Source organism: Biomphalaria glabrata, chromosome 11, assembly GCF_947242115.1.
Source record: "Biomphalaria glabrata chromosome 11, xgBioGlab47.1, whole genome shotgun sequence".
NCBI classification, from domain to species: Eukaryota; Metazoa; Mollusca; class Gastropoda; family Planorbidae; genus Biomphalaria; species Biomphalaria glabrata.
Genome location: NC_074721.1, coordinates 34,627,057 through 34,651,993, shown reverse-complemented (window position 1 = coordinate 34,651,993; position 24,937 = coordinate 34,627,057). Strand labels below are relative to the sequence as shown.

Sequence of the window (24,937 nt, the reverse complement as noted above, 5' to 3'; positions counted from 1 at the left end):
CTTATTTGTTACAAAAAAAAACTATTCAAGTCATTGCTTCACGGAGGAACCTGTTTGGGTGGGCGGACAGCTGATCTCAAAAACGGCTCTAACGATTTTCCTAGAAATTTAACAGTTGATGTATATCGCAGAGAAATGTATTACTAGAAATAAATTAATTTAATTTGGGGCGAGAAAAATATTCGAATCTTTTAAAATCAAACATTCATTAGCTATTTAGAAAAAAACAAAACAATGTTCTATATATTGTATACAGGGGTATTGATTTTTTTTTTTTTTTTTTTTTTTTTTTTTTTTGCGTTTATTTTATAATTTTTTGAATATTTAAATGCACACACAAAAATAGAAGCATTTTATTTTATTTCACATTCAGGCTAAAAGCTAGATTACATTACAATTGGAATAACGCATCACGTAGACATTAAAAGTACTTAATGTAAGAAGCAAAAACATGGTTGAAAAACATTAGTGAAAGAGTTAAAGCATATTGTTAAGAAATTTCATAGCAATAAGATAATGTTATGCACCATAGCTATTTTAGCATTCTCTCCAGAGTTACGGGAAGAAAAGGTTAGACAACTCTTTGTATACTACTGTCCAGACGCCATTTGTCTATTTCACATGTATTGCAGGCACGCGGGACTTGTTAGGAAAATGCCACTCTCTGTATGGTCATGGAGTTAAAGGTGTTGTCTTCTTCAGCCCACAAGTAGGAGTCCCTTTCAGCTTTGACATAGAGTCTATCTCCCTTGTTTAACTTCAGCGTGGCAGAGTTATCTGTAGAGTGAAGAATCGCAATTTTTAAAAATATGTATCAGGTTTGAAAAAAAACAACAACACTAGTTTGTATTGGAGATTGTACGAGATGCTGCATACTGTATTGGAGATAGTACGAAATGCTGCATACTGTTGAATGGTCCAACGATTTGTCATGAACCAACTGTCGGTGAGCCAGTTGTCGGTGAGCGATATGTCGAATGAACAAATAGTCGTGTAAACGAAAAGTCGTGAACGAGATGTCAGTGAACGAATTGTTTTTGGAACCATTAGAGATCAATGAATGAGATAAAAACCAGTTTAAGCTTGGCATCCGCTGCCTTGACCAAACTGGTGAAAATCTGGAAGAGTAAAATCAGCTTCCAAGTAAAATTGAAACTTCGCTAGTAGTCCCTGTACTCTTATATAGTTGTGAAAGTTGGACACTGAACGCTGAGGCTGAAAGAAGAACCCAAGCCTTGAAGAGTAAATATTTCAGATAAATGTTGTGTACCAGACATCAAGTAAAGAAAACAAATGAATTTTAAACGTCAACACTGTGGCTGGCAAAAAAGAAAACAACTTCTCAACACTGTGAAGAGACGAAAGTTGAGCTGGTTTTGGTCATAGTGTAAGACATGACTCGCTATCAAAAGAGAGAGCACGAAGAAAGGGTCTTATCTTATAAAATACAGACGTTACTTCAAAAAAAAAAAAGATGATTACGTCCTACACGACATGAATCTAGTTAACCAATGACTTAAATTCTGCCAAGTCACCGGTTTTCCTGGCTGGCTCAGGCAACCCATTCCATGCTCTAATAGCACTAGGGAAGAAAGAGTATTTGTACAAATTTGTCCTAGCATATGGAACGAGGCTGTGTCGGCCCATGACTTATAGGTGCTTACTTCGGGCGGTATAGAGCATAACGTCACACGATGTCGCCATTGCACAGAGGACGGTGAGACAGTGGACCACATTCTTGATGAATGTCGCGTTCTGTACGAAGAGGTCATCGAGATGTGTGAGAGACCTGGTCCGTGTTCGACATCGTGGCCGTCCATGTACGGGTACAAGGTGACACTAAGACTTTCTGCCCGACTTCTTTCACGTGATCAAAGGGAGTCAACTTAGCAGGTTTGTTACTAAAGGGGTTTTCTAATACTATGCAATACGTTACATAATCCTTATAACTATACGTATAGATTTTCACGGCAACTACACTAATGCAATATAATAAACTCATTTCTGCTTATTATTTGAGATCATAATGGCGTGTTGGCAGAGGATAATGTTGTTTTAACCTGTGATACTTGGCCGTAATTTATGAAATTTCATCCTCCCTTACAACATCCATTTTACTTTTAATAATGTGGCATACGCTCTGGATTGTCGTCTCGGTGGCGCCGGGTTCGAATCCGCCTGATCCTCCGCCGTCATGTGGGGGATTAGGGCTATCATGTAAACATCTTCATTGAATTCTGAAGGAACATCTGAAGTCCGTAAAACAATTTGAAACAAAAAAAAAAAGTCTCAAAAGAGTTGGAAGTAGTAAAAAAGAGGAAGAGAGGGAGTGAGAGAAAGAGGGATAGAGAGGGAGTGAGTGAGAGAGAGTGAGTGAGAGAAAGAGAGGAGTGAGAGAAAGTGAGGGAGTGAGAGAAAAAGGGAAAGAAAGTGAGAAAGAGAGGGAGTGAGAGAAAGAGGGAGAGTGAGAGAAAGAGAGGGAATGAGAGAAAAAGGGAAAGAAAGTGAGAAAGAGAGGGAGTGAGAGAAAGAGAGGGAGTGAGAGAAAGAGAGGGAGTGAGAGAAAGAGGGAAAGAAAGAGAGGGAGTGAGAGTAAGAGAGGGAGTGAGAGAAAGAGGGAAAGAAAGAGAGGGAGTGGGAGTGAGAGAAAGAGGGAAAGAAAGTGAGAAAGAGAGGGAGTGAGAGTAAGAGAGGGAGTGAGAGAAAGAGGGAAAGAAAGAGAGGGAGTGAGAGTGAGAAACAAGGAGAAGGGTAAAAAAAAGATCAGTTATCTGTTAAGGGTTGTACCGCGCATGAATACTCCAGGAATACTCTTCTGTAACCCTAAAGGTAAGGTTTTAGAAATACGTACTCGTTCTCCCGTGCTTGTTGTTGACCGAGGTGAAGATGGTCATGATCCGTTGCTTGTTGTTGTTGAGATACAGGGCCATGTAGAGCTCTTTGTCCTTCTGACTCCGCCCATTCAAATAGACCGTGTAGACACCAGCCTGGAAAGAAACACATGCGCGCAATATTTCATGTGAGCATAACACAGACACACATTATTGCACGTCAGCAAAATACTTACACACACACGATTAGATGTGATCATAAATGAATATCTTTTTCTATTAACTGATAACAAAAGGGGTGGTAGGGGTATATAATTTCCCTATTTAAAATTATAATGTTAATATTTGGTAACATGTATTCATATTTATTAATTTTAAAAAAGATATAGATATATTTGTATATATAGCCTACATTGGAAGGAGCACGAAGGAAGGGTCGTCCAAAGAGAAGCTGGCTGAAGAACATGAAAGAATGGACCGGCCTCTCTCTTGATATCCTACTAAGAACAGCCTCTGACCGGGAAAAGTGGAGGGATCTTGTTACGCAAACTGTCACATCACTTCTACGACGAAAGTCAAGGGATAGATGTTGATCAGGTTTACAAAGAAATAAAGCGAAATAATAATAATACAATGAAATAATAGCGCTCGTCCGATGAAAAGGTGTGTGTGTGTGTTGGGGGGGGGGGTTCTCTGTTATGCCGACCACCTTTCAAGCCAATTAAATCTCTTAAAATTAAATAGGCTACATTGGTACATCTTATCTTATCTTATCTTATAAAATACAGGGGAATGAAGATACTATAACACAATAATGCCTTGCGCACCAGCACAATTTGGCTTCCCCATTTGGTTTCGCACTTTTGATATATTATTGTTGACGTATTCTTCTTGTTCCACTTCGGCGTTTTCGTTTTTCCTTGTGTTGTCATGTCTTTTCATGGTCTTTGTTCTTCTATTAGCAAGACTTCAGGGGTTTCGTTAGCACCTGCTAGGGGGGGGGGATACTATTGCACGTCAGTACTGAAAACCAAAGTGGAGAAAAAAGGAGCGAGGATGGGTGGGCATGACTCCGGACTGGTCACTTACTCTAGGGGCAGTAAAAATACCAGTGTTGCTGTCATAACCGTTCCCTAGGTTGGCGTTGATTTTCTGGTACTTTAAGATTTGTCCCTGCTGGACCACACGGATGTTGGTGATGCCGACAGATGATATCACGGCACTTTCATCCACACACTCTTCTGAAAAGACACATATACTGATAGAAGAATGAAATTGATAGGTCTTTATTGACCACAAACCTATTTAAAAAAACATCTAACAATGGCGCCCAGGGTGGAACTAGGAATTTTCCATCGTTTGGGAGCCCGGGGGCTTGACCTCTTTGGAGGCCCCTGCATTTTGCGTATTATTTAATTTTAATGTTGTAAAAAACACTCATTTGGGAGCCCCCTTCAAGTGGGGGGCCCGGGGGGATTTTCAAATTCTCCCCACTCCTCCCCCACCCTAGCTACGCCACTTATGGCGCCTGTCAACCTCGCTGCTTCTATTGATTCTTCAGACATTTTTGTTTTAACGTCAAGTATTTCTTTAAACCCGAACACATTTTGAATATTTCATTGGTTCTACGCTCTTCCCCACCTCCCCTCCTGATGCCCCAGACTGGCTTTGGGAGAAGAAAGTGAATTCGTCTGTTTGCGGGGCGGAATGTGAGGAGGGGAGGCGTCACAAATATCAGTTTACTACACGATAACATCAAGTAGTCTAACTATATAAGTGTATAAGTCAAATAGTCATCTTACTATTTCTAAGATTTAAAAAAAAAAAAAAAAGAAAAGCAAAATTTAAAAAAAAAATCCTTTAAAAAAACAACTTATGTAAGGGGAATAACTTCGGCCTTACAACTATATATCTCAATAATGTAGAAGTCGTTTAGAAGTTATTTCCTTTATTCGATATCAAACAAAATACTTAATTTTCAATTGACTAATCGGTTAATTTTGTTAGTTGATTCATATTCTATTAGGTAAAATAAATATTTGTTTAAAATAGCAACTTGATCAAATAATAATAATAGTAAATAATAATAATAATTGTTATTATCCATTATTATTATTATTATTGCGTATGGGAGAAATAGCGTTACAAATTATCTAAAGGCAAAAACAACAACAACACAAAGTAAAATTTTAGCCTTTTCTGTGAATATTATAGGAATAATTTTCTTGTTAGTATCAAACAAAAGAATTAATTACCAGTAATTAATTAACTAATTGATTCATGCCTTGTCTATGCCAACCAATGACTGTGTAAAGTTTCAACTTGATCCGAAAAAGGTTGAGTGAGAAATACAAACGTTTTTACCTGACAGACAGACATGCAGACAGAGTTGATAAAAGTTTTGTAAAAATGTGTGTACCTTGAGCTGTGGTCGCACTGAGGCTGCAGAACAGAAGACAGAATAAACCAACTGTCCACATTGTAGTTCAGAGTCTTTGGATGCCCTTGTCTCCACACGTAAAAGATCTTTAAGCTCTAACATTTGGAAATTACAAAGTGTTTTATTTATACGGTTAAGCGAAACAGTTTATTAACTGAGAGAGAGACGGACAGACAGACAGACAGACGGAGAGAAGTAAAGAGAAAGACATATAAAGAGACAGAGAGAAATAGAGAGATAGGGGAAAAGAACCAAATTCGAACGCATGGCTCAATCCTTCTCCGGCTTCTCAAGCCAACACGTTAACCACTATTCTAGCGAAGAGTCCATGAACATGGAAGATTGTAGAGTTATCTATTGTTTCTATTTCATGTTTGTGTTCATTAAGCCCAAGGCGGCAGCCTAATATAGAGGGGAAATAAAAAGGGGAATAATTCAGCTCATACCACCATTTCAGTCAAGTACTATTTCATTCCCTTGTTTGAGATACTATTACCAATAGTTAATTAACTAATTGTTTTTTTTTAATTCCTGTGTTGTCAGGTAAAAAAAATAATTGTGCGAAATTTCAGCTTGATCCGAGATTGGGTGTGAGAGAAATAACATAAAGATATTTGTCCTAACATATGGAACGAGGAACGTGCCTTTATCTGTGTGTCTTTCTGAGTATTTTATTAAATTTGTATTATTGTATTTGAAGATAATGGTTCAGTGTTTTATGTATAATAGTTAATCGATGACTCCGCTAAGTTGTTGGTTTTCCTGGCTGATTTATGCAACCCACTCCATTCTCTAATAGCACTAGGGAAGAAGGTGCACTTGTAAGAATTGATTATAGCGTATGGAATAAGATATGTGCCTCTATCTTTGTGTCTTTCTGAGTATTCCATTAGGTTTTGTTTTTCTATTTGTAAGTTATGGTTTAGTGTTTTATGTATTATAGCTAGTAGCTACGTTACTTTTCATTCTTCTGTCCTGAAGTGTCTCTTTAAGTTTAGTGATTTTACTAATGGTATTACTCTAGTCAAATCGGAAAATTCGTAGCTAATCGGTCAGTCTCAAACAGTATGGGTTTGTTTTTTCATTATTTCATTCAGGATTTATATATCGTTACATTGGCACAAACATGCACAACCAGCTGGTAAGGGGACCTACCCATTCGACATATTCCCCCCCCCCGCTTCAATAGGATAAAATACACAAAATTAAGAGTATAAGTCTACTTTATTATCCGTATCTTTCGTCAGCTCCCCCCCCGCCCCCCCCCCCAGAGTTTTGCAAAACTAATTCTAAGTTCAAACAAAGTTTCATAAAGACTCATTGAACACAATTAATTACTGAAATAGTTAAAGTCTTTTTTTACATATTATTTTTGAAGACAATTTCTTTTTACCGGGGGCGACACTTAAACTTCCCTGAATCTAAATCAGCGTATTTTACTGACGGAGATCGAAAGTAGAGGCCTATCTTCTTTTTCCTCGGGAAAAAATCATCTGTATTTGCAATGTGGTCTTATAAATTCATATATATATATATATATATATATATATATATATATATATATATATATATATATATATATATATATATATATATATCAAGTAAAAGCATTAGACATTTTAATATGTCTCCGCCAAAACAATTCTACTCGTTTTGTGAACGTTAAAATGGAACGTTTAAGTATCATTTATTTCCCTTTAACGAAGCTCGACCCTGCCAATTCATTTCTATAATAATAGTAATGCTAATAATAATAATGGTAATAAAGCTAGACTTGTTTTAAAAAAAAAACAACAACACAGACCTGTACGTAATTGTCTTGCTAACGTACTGTAGGCCCAGGACTTCTGACACTTTATGCTGGTACTCATGGGGGATTTCCAGTTTATATTCTAAGGTGAAACTGAGCGCGATGCTTAATATCAAACTAATTGCGTGTCCAACATTGTCGTATATTCATGATATTGACATTAAGTTGTGCATCTGTTGTTTTTTTTCACCTAGCCTCTTAACTTGCTTTTCATTTTTTTTAAGATCACTGTGTTAGTGGTAGGAACCGCCATCAAGAAATACCCTGGTCCAGTGGCGTCGTTAGGGAATTAGAGGGGTGTTGACTGCAACTTGTGACATCTATCAGTTTTTTTTCAGTTCCTCTTATCAGCAGGCTACTTCTTTATGGGTTAAAAAAAAAACAACAACCTGGAGACATGAGTCTTGAAAACGACTCTAACGATTTTCCTAGAAATGTGAAAGTTTAGGTATATCTTTGGGAAAAGAATGACTAACTAATTGGCCACACATAAAAAACTCTGGTTTTAACAATTATGGTTTTAAAAAATATATAATCTTCATCAAATCAGCGGGTATTTCCACAAGTATTTGTAAAGAAATTCAAACATAACTAGACTTACATGCACATTTGCTCACCGCCTTATGAATTAATTAGCTTTTCTGTTGAAATTAATTAGTGCCATATAAGCATAGACTTAGAATATACTATATCTACACTGGCCATTTCTCTCTCATTACATGCCTGAAAGTGTCATCGGCATTAACATTCTCACGCTATTCTGTCATCGCTAGTGAAATAATTCTCTTATATCTCACGCTATTCTGTCATCGCTAGTTAAATAATTCTCTTATATCTCACGCTATTCTATCATCGCTAGTGAAATAATTCTCTTATATCTCACGCTATTCTGTCATGGCTAGTGAAATAATTCTCTTATATCTCACGCTATTCTGTCATCGCTAGTTAAATAATTCTCTTATATCTCACGCTATTCTATCATCGCTAGTGAAATAATTCTCTTATATCTCACGCTATTCTGTCATGGCTAGTGAAATAATTCTCTTATATCTCACGCTATTCTGTCATCGCTAGTGGAATAATTCTCTTATATCTCACGCTATTCTGTCATGGCTAGTGAAATAATTCTCTTATATCTCACGCTATTCTGTCATGGCTAGTGAAATAATTCTCTTATATCTCACGCTATTCTGTCATGGCTAGTGAAATAATTCTCTTATATCTCACGCTATTCTATCATCGCTAGTGAAATAATTCTCTTATATCTCACGCTATTCTGTCATGGCTAGTGAAATAATTCTCTTATATCTCACGCTATTCTGTCATCGCTAGTGAAATAATTCTCTTATATCTCACTCTATTCTGTTATGGCTAGTGGAATAATTCTCTTATATCTCACGCTATTCTGTCATGGCTAGTGAAATAATTCTCTTAAATCTCACGCTATTCTGTTATGGCTAGTGAAATAATTCTCTTATATCTCACGCTATTCTGTCATCGCTAGTGAAATAATTCTCTTATATCTCACGCTATTCTATCATGGCTAGTGAAATAATTCTCTTATATCTCACGCTATTCTGTCATGGCTAGTGAAATAATTCTCTTATGGCTAGTGCAATGATTCTCTTATGGCTAGTGAAATAATTCTCTTATGGCTAGTGCAATAATTCTCTTAAGGCTAGTGAAATAATTCTCTTATGGCTAGTGCAATAATTCTCTTATGGCTAGTGCAATGATTCTCTTATATCTCACGCTATTCTATCATCGCTAGTGAAATAATTCTCTTATGGCTAGTGCAATAATTCTCTTATGGCTAGTGCAATGATTCTCTTATATCTCACGCTATTCTATCATCGCTAGTGAAATAATTCTCTTATGGCTAGTGGAATAGTTCTCTTAAATCTCACGCTATTCTGTCATGGCTAGTGAAATAATTCTCTTAAATCTCACGCTATTCTGTCATGGCTAGTGAAATAATTCTCTTATGGCTAGTGGAATAATTCTCTTAAATCTCACTCTATTCTGTCATGGCTAGTGAAATAATTCTCTTATGGCTAGTGGAATAATTCTCTTAAATCCCACTCTATTCTGTCATTGCTAGTGAAATAATTCTCTTAAATCTCACGCTATTCTGTCATGGCTAGTGAAATAATTCTCTTAAATCTCCCGCTATTCTGTCATGGCTAGTGAAATAATTCTCTTATGGCTAGTGGAATAGTTCTCTTAAATCTCCCGCTATTCTGTCATGGCTAGTGAAATAATTCTCTTATGGCTAGTGGAATAATTCTCTTAAATCTCACTCTATTCTGTCATGGCTAGTGAAATAATTCTCTTATGGCTAGTGGAATAATTCTCTTAAATCCCACTCTATTCTGTCATTGCTAGTGAAATAATTCTCTTAAATCTCACGCTATTCTGTCATGGCTAGTGAAATAATTCTCTTAAATCTCCCGCTATTCTGTCATGGCTAGTGAAATAATTCTCTTATGGCTAGTGGAATAGTTCTCTTAAATCTCCCGCTATTCTGTCATGGCTAGTGAAATAATTCTCTTATGGCTAGTGGAATAGTTCTCTTAAATCTCACGCTATTCTGTCATGGCTAGTGAAATAATTCTCTTATGGCTAGTGGAATAGTTCTCTTAAATCTCACGCTATTCTGTCATCGCTAGTGGAATAATTCTCTTAAATCTCACGCTATTCTGTCATGGCTAGTGAAATAATTCTCTTAAATCTCACTCTATTCTGTCATGGCTAGTGGAATAATTCTCTTAAATCTCACGCTATTCTGTCATGGCTAGTGAAATAATTCTCTTATGGCTAGTGGAATAGTTCTCTTAAATCCCACGCTATTCTATCATCGCTAGTGAAATAATTCTCTTATATCTCACGCTATTCTGTTATGGCTAGTGAAATAATTCTCTTAAATCTCACGCTATTCTGTCATGGCTAGTGGAATAATTCTCTTATATCTCACGCTATTCTATCATGGCTAGTGGAATAATTCTCTTAAATCTCACTCTATTCTGTCATGGCTAGTGAAATAATTCTCTTAAATCTCCCGCTATTCTGTCATGGCTAGTGAAATAATTCTCTTATGGCTAGTGAAATAATTCTCTTAAATCTCACTCTATTCTGTCATGGCTAGTGAAATAATTCTCTTAAATCTCCCGCTATTCTGTCATGGCTAGTGAAATAATTCTCTTATGGCTAGTGGAATAGTTCTCTTAAATCTCACGCTATTCTGTCATGGCTAGTGAAATAATTCTCTTAAATCTCACGCTATTCTGTCATGGCTAGTGAAATAATTCTCTTATCGCTAGTGGAATAGTTCTCTTAAATCTCACTCTATTCTGTCATGGCTAGTGAAATAATTCTCTTAAATCTCCCGCTATTCTGTCATGGCTAGTGAAATAATTCTCTTATGGCTAGTGGAATAGTTCTCTTAAATCTCACGCTATTCTGTCATGGCTAGTGAAATAATTCTCTTAAATCTCACGCTATTCTGTCATGGCTAGTGAAATAATTCTTTTATGGCTTGTGAAATAATTCTCATAAATCTCACGCTATTCTGTCATGGCTAGTGAAATAATTCTCTTATGGCTAGTAGAATAATTCTCTTATATCTCACGCTATTCTGTCATGGCTAGTGAAATAATTCTCTTAAATCTCACGCTATTCTGTTATGGCTAGTGAAATAATTCTCTTATATCTCACGCTATTCTGTCATCGCTAGTGAAATAATTCTCTTATATCTCACGCTATTCTATCATGGCTAGTGAAATAATTCTCTTATATCTCACGCTATTCTGTCATGGCTAGTGAAATAATTCTCTTATGGCTAGTGCAATGATTCTCTTATGGCTAGTGAAATAATTCTCTTATGGCTAGTGCAATAATTCTCTTATGGCTAGTGAAATAATTCTCTTATGGCTAGTGCAATAATTCTCTTATGGCTAGTGCAATGATTCTCTTATATCTCACGCTATTCTATCATCGCTAGTGAAATAATTCTCTTATGGCTAGTGCAATAATTCTCTTATGGCTAGTGCAATGATTCTCTTATATCTCACGCTATTCTATCATCGCTAGTGAAATAATTCTCTTATGGCTAGTGGAATAGTTCTCTTAAATCTCACGCTATTCTGTCATGGCTAGTGAAATAATTCTCTTAAATCTCACGCTATTCTGTCATGGCTAGTGAAATAATTCTCTTATGGCTAGTGGAATAATTCTCTTAAATCTCACTCTATTCTGTCATGGCTAGTGAAATAATTCTCTTATGGCTAGTGGAAAAATTCTCTTAAATCCCACTCTATTCTGTCATTGCTAGTGAAATAATTCTCTTAAATCTCACGCTATTCTGTCATGGCTAGTGAAATAATTCTCTTAAATCTCCCGCTATTCTGTCATGGCTAGTGAAATAATTCTCTTATGGCTAGTGGAATAGTTCTCTTAAATCTCCCGCTACTCTGTCATGGCTAGTGAAATAATTCTCTTATGGCTAGTGGAATAATTCTCTTAAATCTCACTCTATTCTGTCATGGCTAGTGAAATAATTCTCTTATGGCTAGTGGAATAATTCTCTTAAATCCCACTCTATTCTGTCATTGCTAGTGAAATAATTCTCTTAAATCTCACGCTATTCTGTCATGGCTAGTGAAATAATTCTCTTAAATCTCCCGCTATTCTGTCATGGCTAGTGAAATAATTCTCTTATGGCTAGTGGAATAGTTCTCTTAAATCTCCCGCTATTCTGTCATGGCTAGTGAAATAATTCTCTTATGGCTAGTGGAATAGTTCTCTTAAATCTCACGCTATTCTGTCATGGCTAGTGAAATAATTCTCTTATGGCTAGTGGAATAGTTCTCTTAAATCTCACGCTATTCTGTCATCGCTAGTGGAATAATTCTCTTAAATCTCACGCTATTCTGTCATGGCTAGTGAAATAATTCTCTTATGGCTAGTGGAATAGTTCTCTTAAATCTCACGCTATTCTGTCATCGCTAGTGGAATAATTCTCTTAAATCTCACGCTATTCTGTCATCGCTAGTGGAATAATTCTCTTAAATCTCACGCTATTCTGTCATGGCTAGTGGAATAATTCTCTTAAATCTCACGCTATTCTGTCATCGCTAGTGGAATAATTCTCTTATATCTCACGCTATTCTGTCATGGCTAGTGGAATAATTCTCTTAAATCTCACGCTATTCTGTCATGGCTAGTGAAATAATTCTCTTAAATCCCACGCTATTCTATCATCGCTAGTGAAATAATTCTCTTATATCTCACGCTATTCTGTTATGGCTAGTGAAATAATTCTCTTAAATCTCACGCTATTCTGTCATGGCTAGTGGAATAATTCTCTTAAATCTCCCGCTATTCTGTCATGGCTAGTGAAATAATTCTCTTATGGCTAGTGGAATAGTTCTCTTAAATCTCACGCTATTCTGTCATGGCTAGTGAAATAATTCTCTTAAATCTCACGCTATTCTGTCATGGCTAGTGAAATAATTCTCTTATCGCTAGTGGAATAGTTCTCTTAAATCTCACTCTATTCTGTCATGGCTAGTGAAATAATTCTCTTAAATCTCCCGCTATTCTGTCATGGCTAGTGAAATAATTCTCTTATGGCTAGTGGAATAGTTCTCTTTAATCTCACGCTATTCTGTCATGGCTAGTGAAATAATTCTCTTAAATCTCCCGCTATTCTGTCATGGCTAGTGAAATAATTCTTTTATGGCTTGTGAAATAATTCTCATAAATCTCACGCTATTCTGTCATGGCTAGTGAAATAATTCTCTTATGGCTAGTAGAATAATTCTCTTATATCTCACGCTATTCTGTCATGGCTAGTGAAATAATTCTCTTAAATCTCACGCTATTCTGTTATGGCTAGTGAAATAATTCTCTTATATCTCACGCTATTCTGTCATCGCTAGTGAAATAATTCTCTTATATCTCACGCTATTCTATCATGGCTAGTGAAATAATTCTCTTATATCTCACGCTATTCTGTCATGGCTAGTGAAATAATTCTCTTATGGCTAGTGCAATGATTCTCTTATGGCTAGTGAAATAATTCTCTTATGGCTAGTGCAATAATTCTCTTATGTCTAGTGAAATAATTCTCTTATGGCTAGTGCAATAATTCTCTTATGGCTAGTGCAATGATTCTCTTATATCTCACGCTATTCTATCATCGCTAGTGAAATAATTCTCTTATGGCTAGTGCAATAATTCTCTTATGGCTAGTGCAATGATTCTCTTATATCTCACGCTATTCTATCATCGCTAGTGAAATAATTCTCTTATGGCTAGTGGAATAGTTCTCTTAAATCTCACGCTATTCTGTCATGGCTAGTGAAATAATTCTCTTAAATCTCACGCTATTCTGTCATGGCTAGTGAAATAATTCTCTTATGGCTAGTGGAATAATTCTCTTAAATCTCACTCTATTCTGTCATGGCTAGTGAAATAATTCTCTTATGGCTAGTGGAATAATTCTCTTAAATCCCACTCTATTCTGTCATTGCTAGTGAAATAATTCTCTTAAATCTCACGCTATTCTGTCATGGCTAGTGAAATAATTCTCTTAAATCTCCCGCTATTCTGTCATGGCTAGTGAAATAATTCTCTTATGGCTAGTGGAATAGTTCTCTTAAATCTCCTGCTATTCTGTCATGGCTAGTGAAATAATTCTCTTATGGCTAGTGGAATAATTCTCTTAAATCTCACTCTATTCTGTCATGGCTAGTGAAATAATTCTCTTATGGCTAGTGGAATAATTCTCTTAAATCCCACTCTATTCTGTCATTGCTAGTGAAATAATTCTCTTAAATCTCACGCTATTCTGTCATGGCTAGTGAAATAATTCTCTTAAATCTCCCGCTATTCTGTCATGGCTAGTGAAATAATTCTCTTATGGCTAGTGGAATAGTTCTCTTAAATCTCCCGCTATTCTGTCATGGCTAGTGAAATAATTCTCTTAAGGCTAGTGGAATAGTTCTCTTAAATCTCACGCTATTCTGTCATGGCTAGTGAAATAATTCTCTTATGGCTAGTGGAATAGTTCTCTTAAATCTCACGCTATTCTGTCATCGCTAGTGGAATAATTCTCTTAAATCTCACGCTATTCTGTCATGGCTAGTGAAATAATTCTCTTAAATCTCACTCTATTCTGTCATGGCTAGTGGAATAATTCTCTTAAATCTCACGCTATTCTGTCATGGCTAGTGAAATAATTCTCTTATGGCTAGTGGAATAGTTCTCTTAAATCTCACGCTATTCTGTCATCGCTAGTGGAATAATTCTCTTAAATCTCACGCTATTCTGTCATCGCTAGTGGAATAATTCTCTTAAATCTCACGCTATTCTGTCATGGCTAGTGGAATAATTCTCTTAAATCTCACGCTATTCTGTCATCGCTAGTGGAATAATTCTCTTATATCTCACGCTATTCTGTCATGGCTAGTGGAATAATTCTCTTAAATCTCACGCTATTCTGTCATGGCTAGTGAAATAATTCTCTTAAATCCCACGCTATTCTATCATCGCTAGTGAAATAATTCTCTTATATCTCACGCTATTCTGTTATGGCTAGTGAAATAATTCTCTTAAATCTCACGCTATTCTGTCATGGCTAGTGGAATAATTCTCTTATATCTCACGCTATTCTATCATGGCTAGTGGAATAATTCTCTTAAATCTCACTCTATTCTGTCATGGCTAGTGAAATAATTCTCTTAAATCTCCCGCTATTCTGTCATGGCTAGTGAAATAATTCTCTTATGGCTAGTGAAATAATTCTCTTAAATCTCACTCTATTCTGTCATGGCTAGTGAAATAATTCTCTTAAATCTCCCGCTATTCTGTCATGGCTAGTGAAATAATTCTCTTATGGCTAGTGGAATAGTTCTCTTAAATCTCACGCTATTCTGTCATGGCTAGTGAAATAATTCTCTTAAATCTCACGCTATTCTGTCATGGCTAGTGAAATAATTCTCTTATCGCTAGTGGAATAGTTCTCTTAAATCTCACTCTATTCTGTCATGGCTAGTGAAATAATTCTCTTAAATCTCCCGCTATTCTGTCATGGCTAGTGAAATAATTCTCTTATGGCTAGTGGAATAGTTCTCTTAAATCTCACGCTATTCTGTCATGGCTAGTGAAATAATTCTCTTAAATCTCACGCTTTTCTGTCATGGCTAGTGAAATAATTCTCTTATGACTAGTAGAATAATTCTCTTAAATCCCACTCTATTCTGTCATGGCTAGTGAAATAATTCTCTTAAATCTCACGCTATTCTGTCATGGCTAGTGAAATAATTCTCTTAAATCTCCCGCGATTCTGTCATTGCTAGTGAAATAATTCTCTTATCGCTAGTGGAATAGTTCTCTTAAATCTCACGCTATTCTGTCATGGCTAGTGAAATAATTCTCTTATGGCTAGTGGAATAGTTCTCTTAAATCTCACGCTATTCTGTCATGGCTAGTGAAATAATTCTCTTATGGCTAGTGGAATAGTTCTCTTAAATCTCACGCTATTCTGTCATCGCTAGTGGAATAATTCTCTTAAATCTCACGCTATTCTGTCATGGCTAGTGAAATAATTCTCTTAAATCTCACTCTATTCTGTCATGGCTAGTGGAATAATTCTCTTAAATCTCACGCTATTCTGTCATGGCTAGTGAAATAATTCTCTTATGGCTAGTGGAATAGTTCTCTTAAATCTCACGCTATTCTGTCATCGCTAGTGGAATAATTCTCTTAAATCTCACGCTATTCTGTCATCGCTAGTGGAATAATTCTCTTAAATCTCACGCTATTCTGTCATGGCTAGTGGAATAATTCTCTTAAATCTCACGCTATTCTGTCATCGCTAGTGGAATAATTCTCTTATATCTCACGCTATTCTGTCATGGCTAGTGGAATAATTCTCTTAAATCTCACGCTATTCTGTCATGGCTAGTGAAATAATTCTCTTAAATCCCACGCTATTCTATCATCGCTAGTGAAATAATTCTCTTATATCTCACGCTATTCTGTTATGGCTAGTGAAATAATTCTCTTAAATCTCACGCTATTCTGTCATGGCTAGTGGAATAATTCTCTTAAATCTCCCGCTATTCTGTCATGGCTAGTGAAATAATTCTCTTATGGCTAGTGGAATAGTTCTCTTAAATCTCACGCTATTCTGTCATGGCTAGTGAAATAATTCTCTTAAATCTCACGCTATTCTGTCATGGCTAGTGAAATAATTCTCTTATCGCTAGTGGAATAGTTCTCTTAAATCTCACTCTATTCTGTCATGGCTAGTGAAATAATTCTCTTAAATCTCCCGCTATTCTGTCATGGCTAGTGAAATAATTCTCTTATGGCTAGTGGAATAGTTCTCTTTAATCTCACGCTATTCTGTCATGGCTAGTGAAATAATTCTCTTAAATCTCCCGCTATTCTGTCATGGCTAGTGAAATAATTCTTTTATGGCTTGTGAAATAATTCTCATAAATCTCACGCTATTCTGTCATGGCTAGTGAAATAATTCTCTTATGGCTAGTAGAATAATTCTCTTATATCTCACGCTATTCTGTCATGGCTAGTGAAATAATTCTCTTAAATCTCACGCTATTCTGTTATGGCTAGTGAAATAATTCTCTTATATCTCACGCTATTCTGTCATCGCTAGTGAAATAATTCTCTTATATCTCACGCTATTCTATCATGGCTAGTGAAATAATTCTCTTATATCTCACGCTATTCTGTCATGGCTAGTGAAATAATTCTCTTATGGCTAGTGCAATGATTCTCTTATGGCTAGTGAAATAATTCTCTTATGGCTAGTGCAATAATTCTCTTATGGCTAGTGAAATAATTCTCTTATGGCTAGTGCAATAATTCTCTTATGGCTAGTGCAATGATTCTCTTATATCTCACGCTATTCTATCATCGCTAGTGAAATAATTCTCTTATGGCTAGTGCAATAATTCTCTTATGGCTAGTGCAATGATTCTCTTATATCTCACGCTATTCTATCATCGCTAGTGAAATAATTCTCTTATGGCTAGTGGAATAGTTCTCTTAAATCTCACGCTATTCTGTCATGGCTAGTGAAATAATTCTCTTAAATCTCACGCTATTCTGTCATGGCTAGTGAAATAATTCTCTTATGGCTAGTGGAATAATTCTCTTAAATCTCACTCTATTCTGTCATGGCTAGTGAAATAATTCTCTTATGGCTAGTGGAATAATTCTCTTAAATCCCACTCTATTCTGTCATTGCTAGTGAAATAATTCTCTTAAATCTCACGCTATTCTGTCATGGCTAGTGAAATAATTCTCTTAAATCTCCCGCTATTCTGTCATGGCTAGTGAAATAATTCTCTTATGGCTAGTGGAATAGTTCTCTTAAATCTCCTGCTATTCTGTCATGGCTAGTGAAATAATTCTCTTATGGCTAGTGGAATAATTCTCTTAAATCTCACTCTATTCTGTCATGGCTAGTGAAATAATTCTCTTATGGCTAGTGGAATAATTCTCTTAAATCCCACTCTATTCTGTCATTGCTAGTGAAATAATTCTCTTAAATCTCACGCTATTCTGTCATGGCTAGTGAAATAATTCTCTTAAATCTCCCGCTATTCTGTCATGGCTAGTGAAATAATTCTCTTATGGCTAGTGGAATAGTTCTCTTAAATCTCCCGCTATTCTGTCATGGCTAGTGAAATAATTCTCTTAAGGCTAGTGGAATAGTTCTCTTAAATCTCACGCTATTCTGTCATGGCTAGTGAAATAATTCTCTTATGGCTAGTGGAATAGTTCTCTTAAATCTCACGCTATTCTGTCATCGCTAGTGGAATAATTCTCTTAAATCTCACGCTATTCTGTCATGGCTAGTGAAATAATTCTCTTAAATCTCACTCTATTCTGTCATGGCTAGTGGAATAATTCTCTTAAATCTCACGCTATTCTGTCATGGCTAGTGAAATAATTCTCTTATGGCTAGTGGAATAGTTCTCTTAAATCTCACGCTATTCTGTCATCGCTAGTGGAATAATTCTCTTAAATCTCACGCTATTCTGTCATCGCTAGTGGAATAATTCTCTTAAATCTCACGCTATTCTGTCATGGCTAGTGGAATAATTCTCTTAAATCTCACGCTATTCTGTCATCGCTAGTGGAATAATTCTCTTATATCTCACGCTATTCTGTCATGGCTAGTGGAATAATTCTCTTAAATCTCACGCTATTCTGTCATGGCTAGTGAAATAATTCTCTTAAATCCCACGCTATTCTATCATCGCTAGTGAAATAATTCTCTTATATCTCACGCTATTCTGTTATGGCTAGTGAAATAATTCTCTTAAATCTCACGCTATTCTGTCATGGCTAGTGGAATAATTCTCTTATATCTCACGCTATTCTATCATGGCTAGTGGAATAATTCTCTTAAATCTCACTCTATTCTGTCATGGCTAGTGAAATAATTCTCTTAAATCTCCCGCTATTCTGTCATGGCTAGTGAAATAATTCTCTTATGGCTAGTGAAATAATTCTCTTAAATCTCACTCTATTCTGTCATGGCTAGTGAAATAATTCTCTTAAATCTCCCGCTATTCTGTCATGGCTAGTGAAATAATTCTCTTATGGCTAGTGGAATAGTTCTCTTAAATCTCACGCTATTCTGTCATGGCTAGTGAAATAATTCTCTTAAATCTCACGCTATTCTGTCATGGCTAGTGAAATAATTCTCTTATCGCTAGTGGAATAGTTCTCTTAAATCTCACTCTATTCTGTCATGGCTAGTGAAATAATTCTCTTAAATCTCCCGCTATTCTGTCATGGCTAGTGAAATAATTCTCTTATGGCTAGTGGAATAGTTCTCTTAAATCTCACGCTATTCTGTCATGGCTAGTGAAATAATTCTCTTAAATCTCACGCTTTTCTGTCATGGCTAGTGAAATAATTCTCTTATGACTAGTAGAATAATTCTCTTAAATCCCACTCTATTCTGTCATGGCTAGTGAAATAATTCTCTTAAATCTCACGCTATTCTGTCATGGCTAGTGAAATAATTCTCTTAAATCTCCCGCGATTCTGTCATTGCTAGTGAAATAATTCTCTTATCGCTAGTGGAATAGTTCTCTTAAATCTCACGCTATTCTGTCATGGCTAGTGAAATAATTCTCTTATGGCTAGTGAAATAATTCTCTTAAATCTCACGCTATTCTGTCATGGCTAGTGGAATAATTCTCTTAAATCTCACGCTATTCTGTCATGGCTAGTGAAATAATTCTCTTAAATCTCCCGCTATTCTGTCATGGCTAGTGAAATAATTCTCTTATGGCTAGTGGAATAGTTCTCTTAAATCTCCCGCTATTCTGTCATGGCTAGTGAAATAATTCTCTTATGGCTAGTGGAATAGTTCTCTTAAATCTCACGCTATTCTGTCATGGCTAGTGAAATAATTCTCTTATGGCTAGTGGAATAGTTCTCTTAAATCTCACGCTATTCTGTCATCGCTAGTGGAATAATTCTCTTAAATCTCACGCTATTCTGTCATGGCTAGTGAAATAATTCTCTTAAATCTCACTCTATTCTGTCATGGCTAGTGGAATAATTCTCTTAAATCTCACGCTATTCTGTCATGGCTAGTGAAATAATTCTCTTATGGCTAGTGGAATAGTTCTCTTAAATCTCACGCTATTCTGTAATCGCTAGTGGAATAATTCTCTTAAATCTCACGCTATTCTGTCATCGCTAGTGGAATAATTCTCTTAAATCTCACACTATTCTGTCATGGCTAGTGGAATAATTCTCTTAAATCTCACGCTATTCTGTCATCGCTAGTGGAATAATTCTCTTATATCTCACGCTATTCTGTCATGGCTAGTGGAATAATTCTCTTAAATCTCACGCTATTCTGTCATGGCTAGTGAAATAATTCTCTTAAATCCCACGCTATTCTATCATCCCTAGTGAAATAATTCTCTTATATCTCACGCTATTCTGTTATGGCTAGTGAAATAATTCTCTTAAATCTCACGCTATTCTGTCATGGCTAGTGAAATAATTCTCTTATGGCTAGTGAAATAATTCTCTTAAATCTCACTCTATTCTGTCATGGCTAGTGAAATAATTCTCTTAAATCTCCCGCTATTCTGTCATGGCTAGTGAAATAATTCTCTTATGGCTAGTGGAATAGTTCTCTTAAATCTCACGCTATTCTGTCATGGCTAGTGAAATAATTCTCTTAAATCTCACGCTATTCTGTCATGGCTAGTGAAATAATTCTCTTATCGCTAGTGGAATAGTTCTCTTAAATCTCACTCTATTCTGTCATGGCTAGTGAAATAATTCTCTTAAATCTCCCGCTATTCTGTCATGGCTAGTGAAATAATTCTCTTATGGCTAGTGGAATAGTTCTCTTAAATCTCACGCTATTCTGTCATGGCTAGTGAAATAATTCTCTTAAATCTCACGCTATTCTGTCATGGCTAGTGAAATAATTCTTTTATGGCTTGTGAAATAATTCTCATAAATCTCACGCTATTCTGTCATGGCTAGTGAAATATTTCTCTTATGGCTAGTAGAATAATTCTCTTAAATCCCACTCTATTCTGTCATGGCTAGTGGAATAATTCTCTTAAATCTCACTCTATTCTGTCATGGCTAGTGAAATAATTCTCTTAAATCTCCCGCTATTCTGTCATGGCTAGTGAAATAATTCTCTTATGGCTAGTGAAATAATTCTCTTAAATCTCACTCTATTCTGTCATGGCTAGTGAAATAATTCTCTTAAATCTCCCGCTATTCTGTCATGGCTAGTGAAATAATTCTCTTATGGCTAGTGGAATAGTTCTCTTAAATCTCACGCTATTCTGTCATGGCTAGTGAAATAATTCTCTTAAATCTCACGCTATTCTGTCATGGCTAGTGAAATAATTCTTTTATGGCTAGTTGGAATAATTCTCTTAAATCTCACTCTATTCTGTCATGGCTAGTGAAATAATTCTCTTATGGCTAGTAGAATAATTCTCTTAAATCCCACTCTATTCTGTCATGGCTAGTGAAATAATTCTCTTAAATCTCACGCTATTCTGTCATGGCTAGTGAAATAATTCTCTTAAATCTCCCGCTATTCTGTCATGGCTAGTGAAATAATTCTCTTATCGCTAGTGGAATAGTTCTCTTAAATCTCACGCTATTCTGTCATGGCTAGTGAAATAATTCTCTTATGGCTAGTGAAATAATTCTCTTAAATCTCACGCTATTCTGTCATGGCTAGTGAAATAATTCTCTTATGGCTAGTGGAATAGTTCTCTTAAATCTCACGCTATTCTGTCATCGCTAGTGGAATAATTCTCTTAAATCTCACGCTATTCTGTCATGGCTAGTGAAATAATTCTCTTAAATCTCACTCTATTCTGTCATGGCTAGTGGAATAATTCTCTTAAATCTCACGCTATTCTGTCATGGCTAGTGAAATAATTCTCTTATGTCTAGTGGAATAGTTCTCTTAAATCTCACGCTATTCTGTAATCGCTAGTGGAATAATTCTCTTAAATCTCACGCTATTCTGTAATCGCTAGTGGAATAATTCTCTTAAATCTCACGCTATTCTGTCATCGCTAGTGGAATAATTCTCTTATATCTCACGCTATTCTGTCATGGCTAGTGGAATAATTCTCTTAAATCTCACGCTATTCTGTCATGGCTAGTGAAATAATTCTCTTAAATCCCACGCTATTCTATCATCGCTAGTGAAATAATTCTCTTATATCTCACGCTATTCTGTTATGGCTAGTGAAATAATTCTCTTAAATCTCACGCTATTCTGTCATGGCTAGTGGAATAATTCTCTTATATCTCACGCTATTCTATCATGGCTAGTGGAATAATTCTCTTAAATCTCACTCTATTCTGTCATAGCTAGTGAAATAATTCTCTTAAATCTCCCGCTATTCTGTCATGGCTAGTGAAATAATTCTCTTATGGCTAGTGAAATAATTCTCTTAAATCTCACTCTATTCTGTCATGGCTAGTGAAATAATTCTCTTAAATCTCCCGCTATTCTGTCATGGCTAGTGAAATAATTCTCTTATGGCTAGTGGAATAGTTCTCTTAAATCTCACGCTATTCTGTCATGGCTAGTGAAATAATTCTCTTAAATCTCACGCTATTCTGTCATGGCTAGTGAAATAATTCTCTTATGGCTAGTTGGAATAATTCTCTTAAATCTCACTCTATTCTGTCATGGCTAGTGAAATAATTCTCTTATGGCTAGTAGAATAATTCTCTTAAATCCCACTCTATTCTGTCATGGCTAGTGAAATAATTCTCTTAAATCTCACGCTATTCTGTCATGGCTAGTGAAATAATTCTCTTAAATCTCCCGCTATTCTGTCATGGCTAGTGAAATAATTCTCTTATGGCTAGTGGAATAGTTCTCTTAAATCTCACGCTATTCTGTCATGGCTAGTGAAATAATTCTCTTATGGCTAGTGAAATAATTCTCTTAAATCTCACGCTATTCTGTCATGGCTAGTGGAATAATTCTATTAAATCTCACGCTATTCTGTCATGGCTAGTGAAATAATTCTCTTAAATCTCACGCTATTCTGTCATGGCTAGTGAAATAATTCTCTTAAATCTCACGGTATTCTGTCATGGCTAGTGAAATAATTCTCTTATGGCTAGTGGAATAATTCTCTTAAATCTCACGCTATTCTGTCATGGCTAGTGAAATAATTCTCTTAAATCTCACGCTATTCTGTCATGGCTAGTGAAATAATTCTCTTAAATCTCACGCTATTCTGTTATGGCTAGTGGAATAATTCTCTTAAATCTCACGCTATTCTGTCATGGCTAGTGAAATAATTCTCTTAAATCTCACGCTATTCTGTCATGGCTAGTAAAATAATTCTCTTAAATCTCACGCTATTCTTTCATGGCTAGTGCAATAATTCGCTTATTTCTAACGCTAATTTGTCATTACTTCCCCTTCCAGACCTTGAGACCTAGATGGCAGATGATGTAAAGGTCATCTGTTTCTGTGGCACATAGTATGAGGATGCGATGCGGTTAGCACAACGACCAACCGATTTTACTTTGACTCAACTAATGCTAATAGCATTTACTTCTTGTATTAAACGCTAACCTGTTATCACTAGTTATATTGACCATATTTATCTCATTTCTACTGGTCTTTGCTAGTTACGTTGACCATATTTATCTCATTTCTATCGGTCATCGCTAGTTACATTGACCATATTTATCTCATTTCTATCAGTATTCGCTAGTTACATTGACCATATTTATCTCATTTCTATCTGTCTTCGCTAGTTACGTTGACCATATTTATCTCATTTCTATCAGTCTTCGCTAGCAACATTGACCATATTTATCTCATTTCAATCAGTCTTCGCTAGTTACATTGACCATATTTATCTTATTTCTATCTGTCTTCGCTAGTTACATTGACCATATTTATCTCATTTCTATCAGTCTTCGCTAGTTACATGGACCATATTTATCTCATTTCTATCTGTCTTCGCTAGCAACATTGACCATATTTATCTCATTTCTATCTGTCTTCGCTTGTTACATTGACCATATTTATCTCATTTCTATTGGTCTTTGCTAGTTACGTTGACCATATTTTTCTCATTTCTATCAGTCTTCCATAGCAACATTGACCATATTTATCTCATTTCTATCAGTCTTCGCTAGTTACATTGACCATATTTATCTCATTTCTATCAGTCTTCGCTAGTTACATTGACCATATTTATCTCATTTCTATCAGTCTTCGCTAGTTACATTGACCATATTTATCTCATTTCTATCTGTCTTCGCTAGTTACATTGACCATATTTATCTCATTTCTATCACTCTTCGCTAGTTACATTGACCATATTTATCTCATTTCTATCGGTCTTCGCTAGCAACATTGACCATATTTATCTCATTTCTATCAGTCTTCGCTAGCAACATTGACCATATTTATCTCATTTCTATCGGTCTTCGCTAGCAACATTGACCATATTTATCTCATTTCTATCAGTCTTCGCTAGTTACATGGACCATATTTATCTCATTTCTATCTGTCTTCGCTAGTTACATTGACCATATTTATCTCATTTCTATCTGTCTTCGCTTGTTACATTGACCATATTTATCTCATTTCTATCTGTCTTCGCTAGTTACATTGACCATATATATCTCATTTCTATCTGTCTTCGCTAGTTACATTGACCATATTTATCTCATTTCTATCGGTCTTCGCTAGCATCATTGACCATATTTATCTCATTTCTATCAGTCTTCGCTAGCAACATGGACCATATTTATCTCATTTCTATCAGTCTTCGCTAGCAACATTGACCATATTTATCTCATTTCTATCAGTCTTCGCTAGCAACATTGACCATATTTATCTCATTTCTATCAGAGTTCGCTAGCAACATTTACCATATTTATCTCATTTCTATCTGTCTTCGCTAGTTACATTGACCATATTTTTCTCATTTCTATCAGTCTTCCATAGCAACATTGACCATATTTATCTCATTTCTATCAGTCTTCGCTAGTTACATTGACCATATTTATCTCATTTCTATCAGTCTTCGCTAGTTACATTGACCATATTTATCTCATTTCTATCAGTCTTCGCTAGTTACATTGACCATATTTATCTCATTTCTATCTGTCTTCGCTAGTTACATTGACCATATTTATCTCATTTCTATCACTCTTCGCTAGTTACATTGACCATATTTATCTCATTTCTATCGGTCTTCGCTAGCAACATTGACCATATTTATCTCATTTCTATCAGTCTTCGCTAGCAACATTGAC

At 35.7% G+C, this 24,937-nt stretch overlaps 1 protein-coding gene across 1 annotated transcript; it reads right to left on the bottom strand.

The window, feature by feature from the left end:
• Positions 1-343: 343 nt before the first annotated feature.
• Positions 344-7,173, bottom strand: LOC129929017 (cerebellin-1-like). The gene is made up of 5 exons (XM_056045793.1): positions 7,076-7,173; positions 5,251-5,366; positions 3,921-4,072; positions 2,852-2,987; positions 344-777 (listed from the first exon to the last, which is right to left on the bottom strand). Exons 2-5 carry the CDS (start codon positions 5,309-5,311, stop codon positions 647-649), a joined length of 480 nt encoding a protein of 159 aa, XP_055901768.1. The 5' UTR covers positions 5,312-5,366; positions 7,076-7,173; the 3' UTR covers positions 344-646.
• Between the last annotated feature and the right edge of the window lie 17,764 nt (positions 7,174-24,937).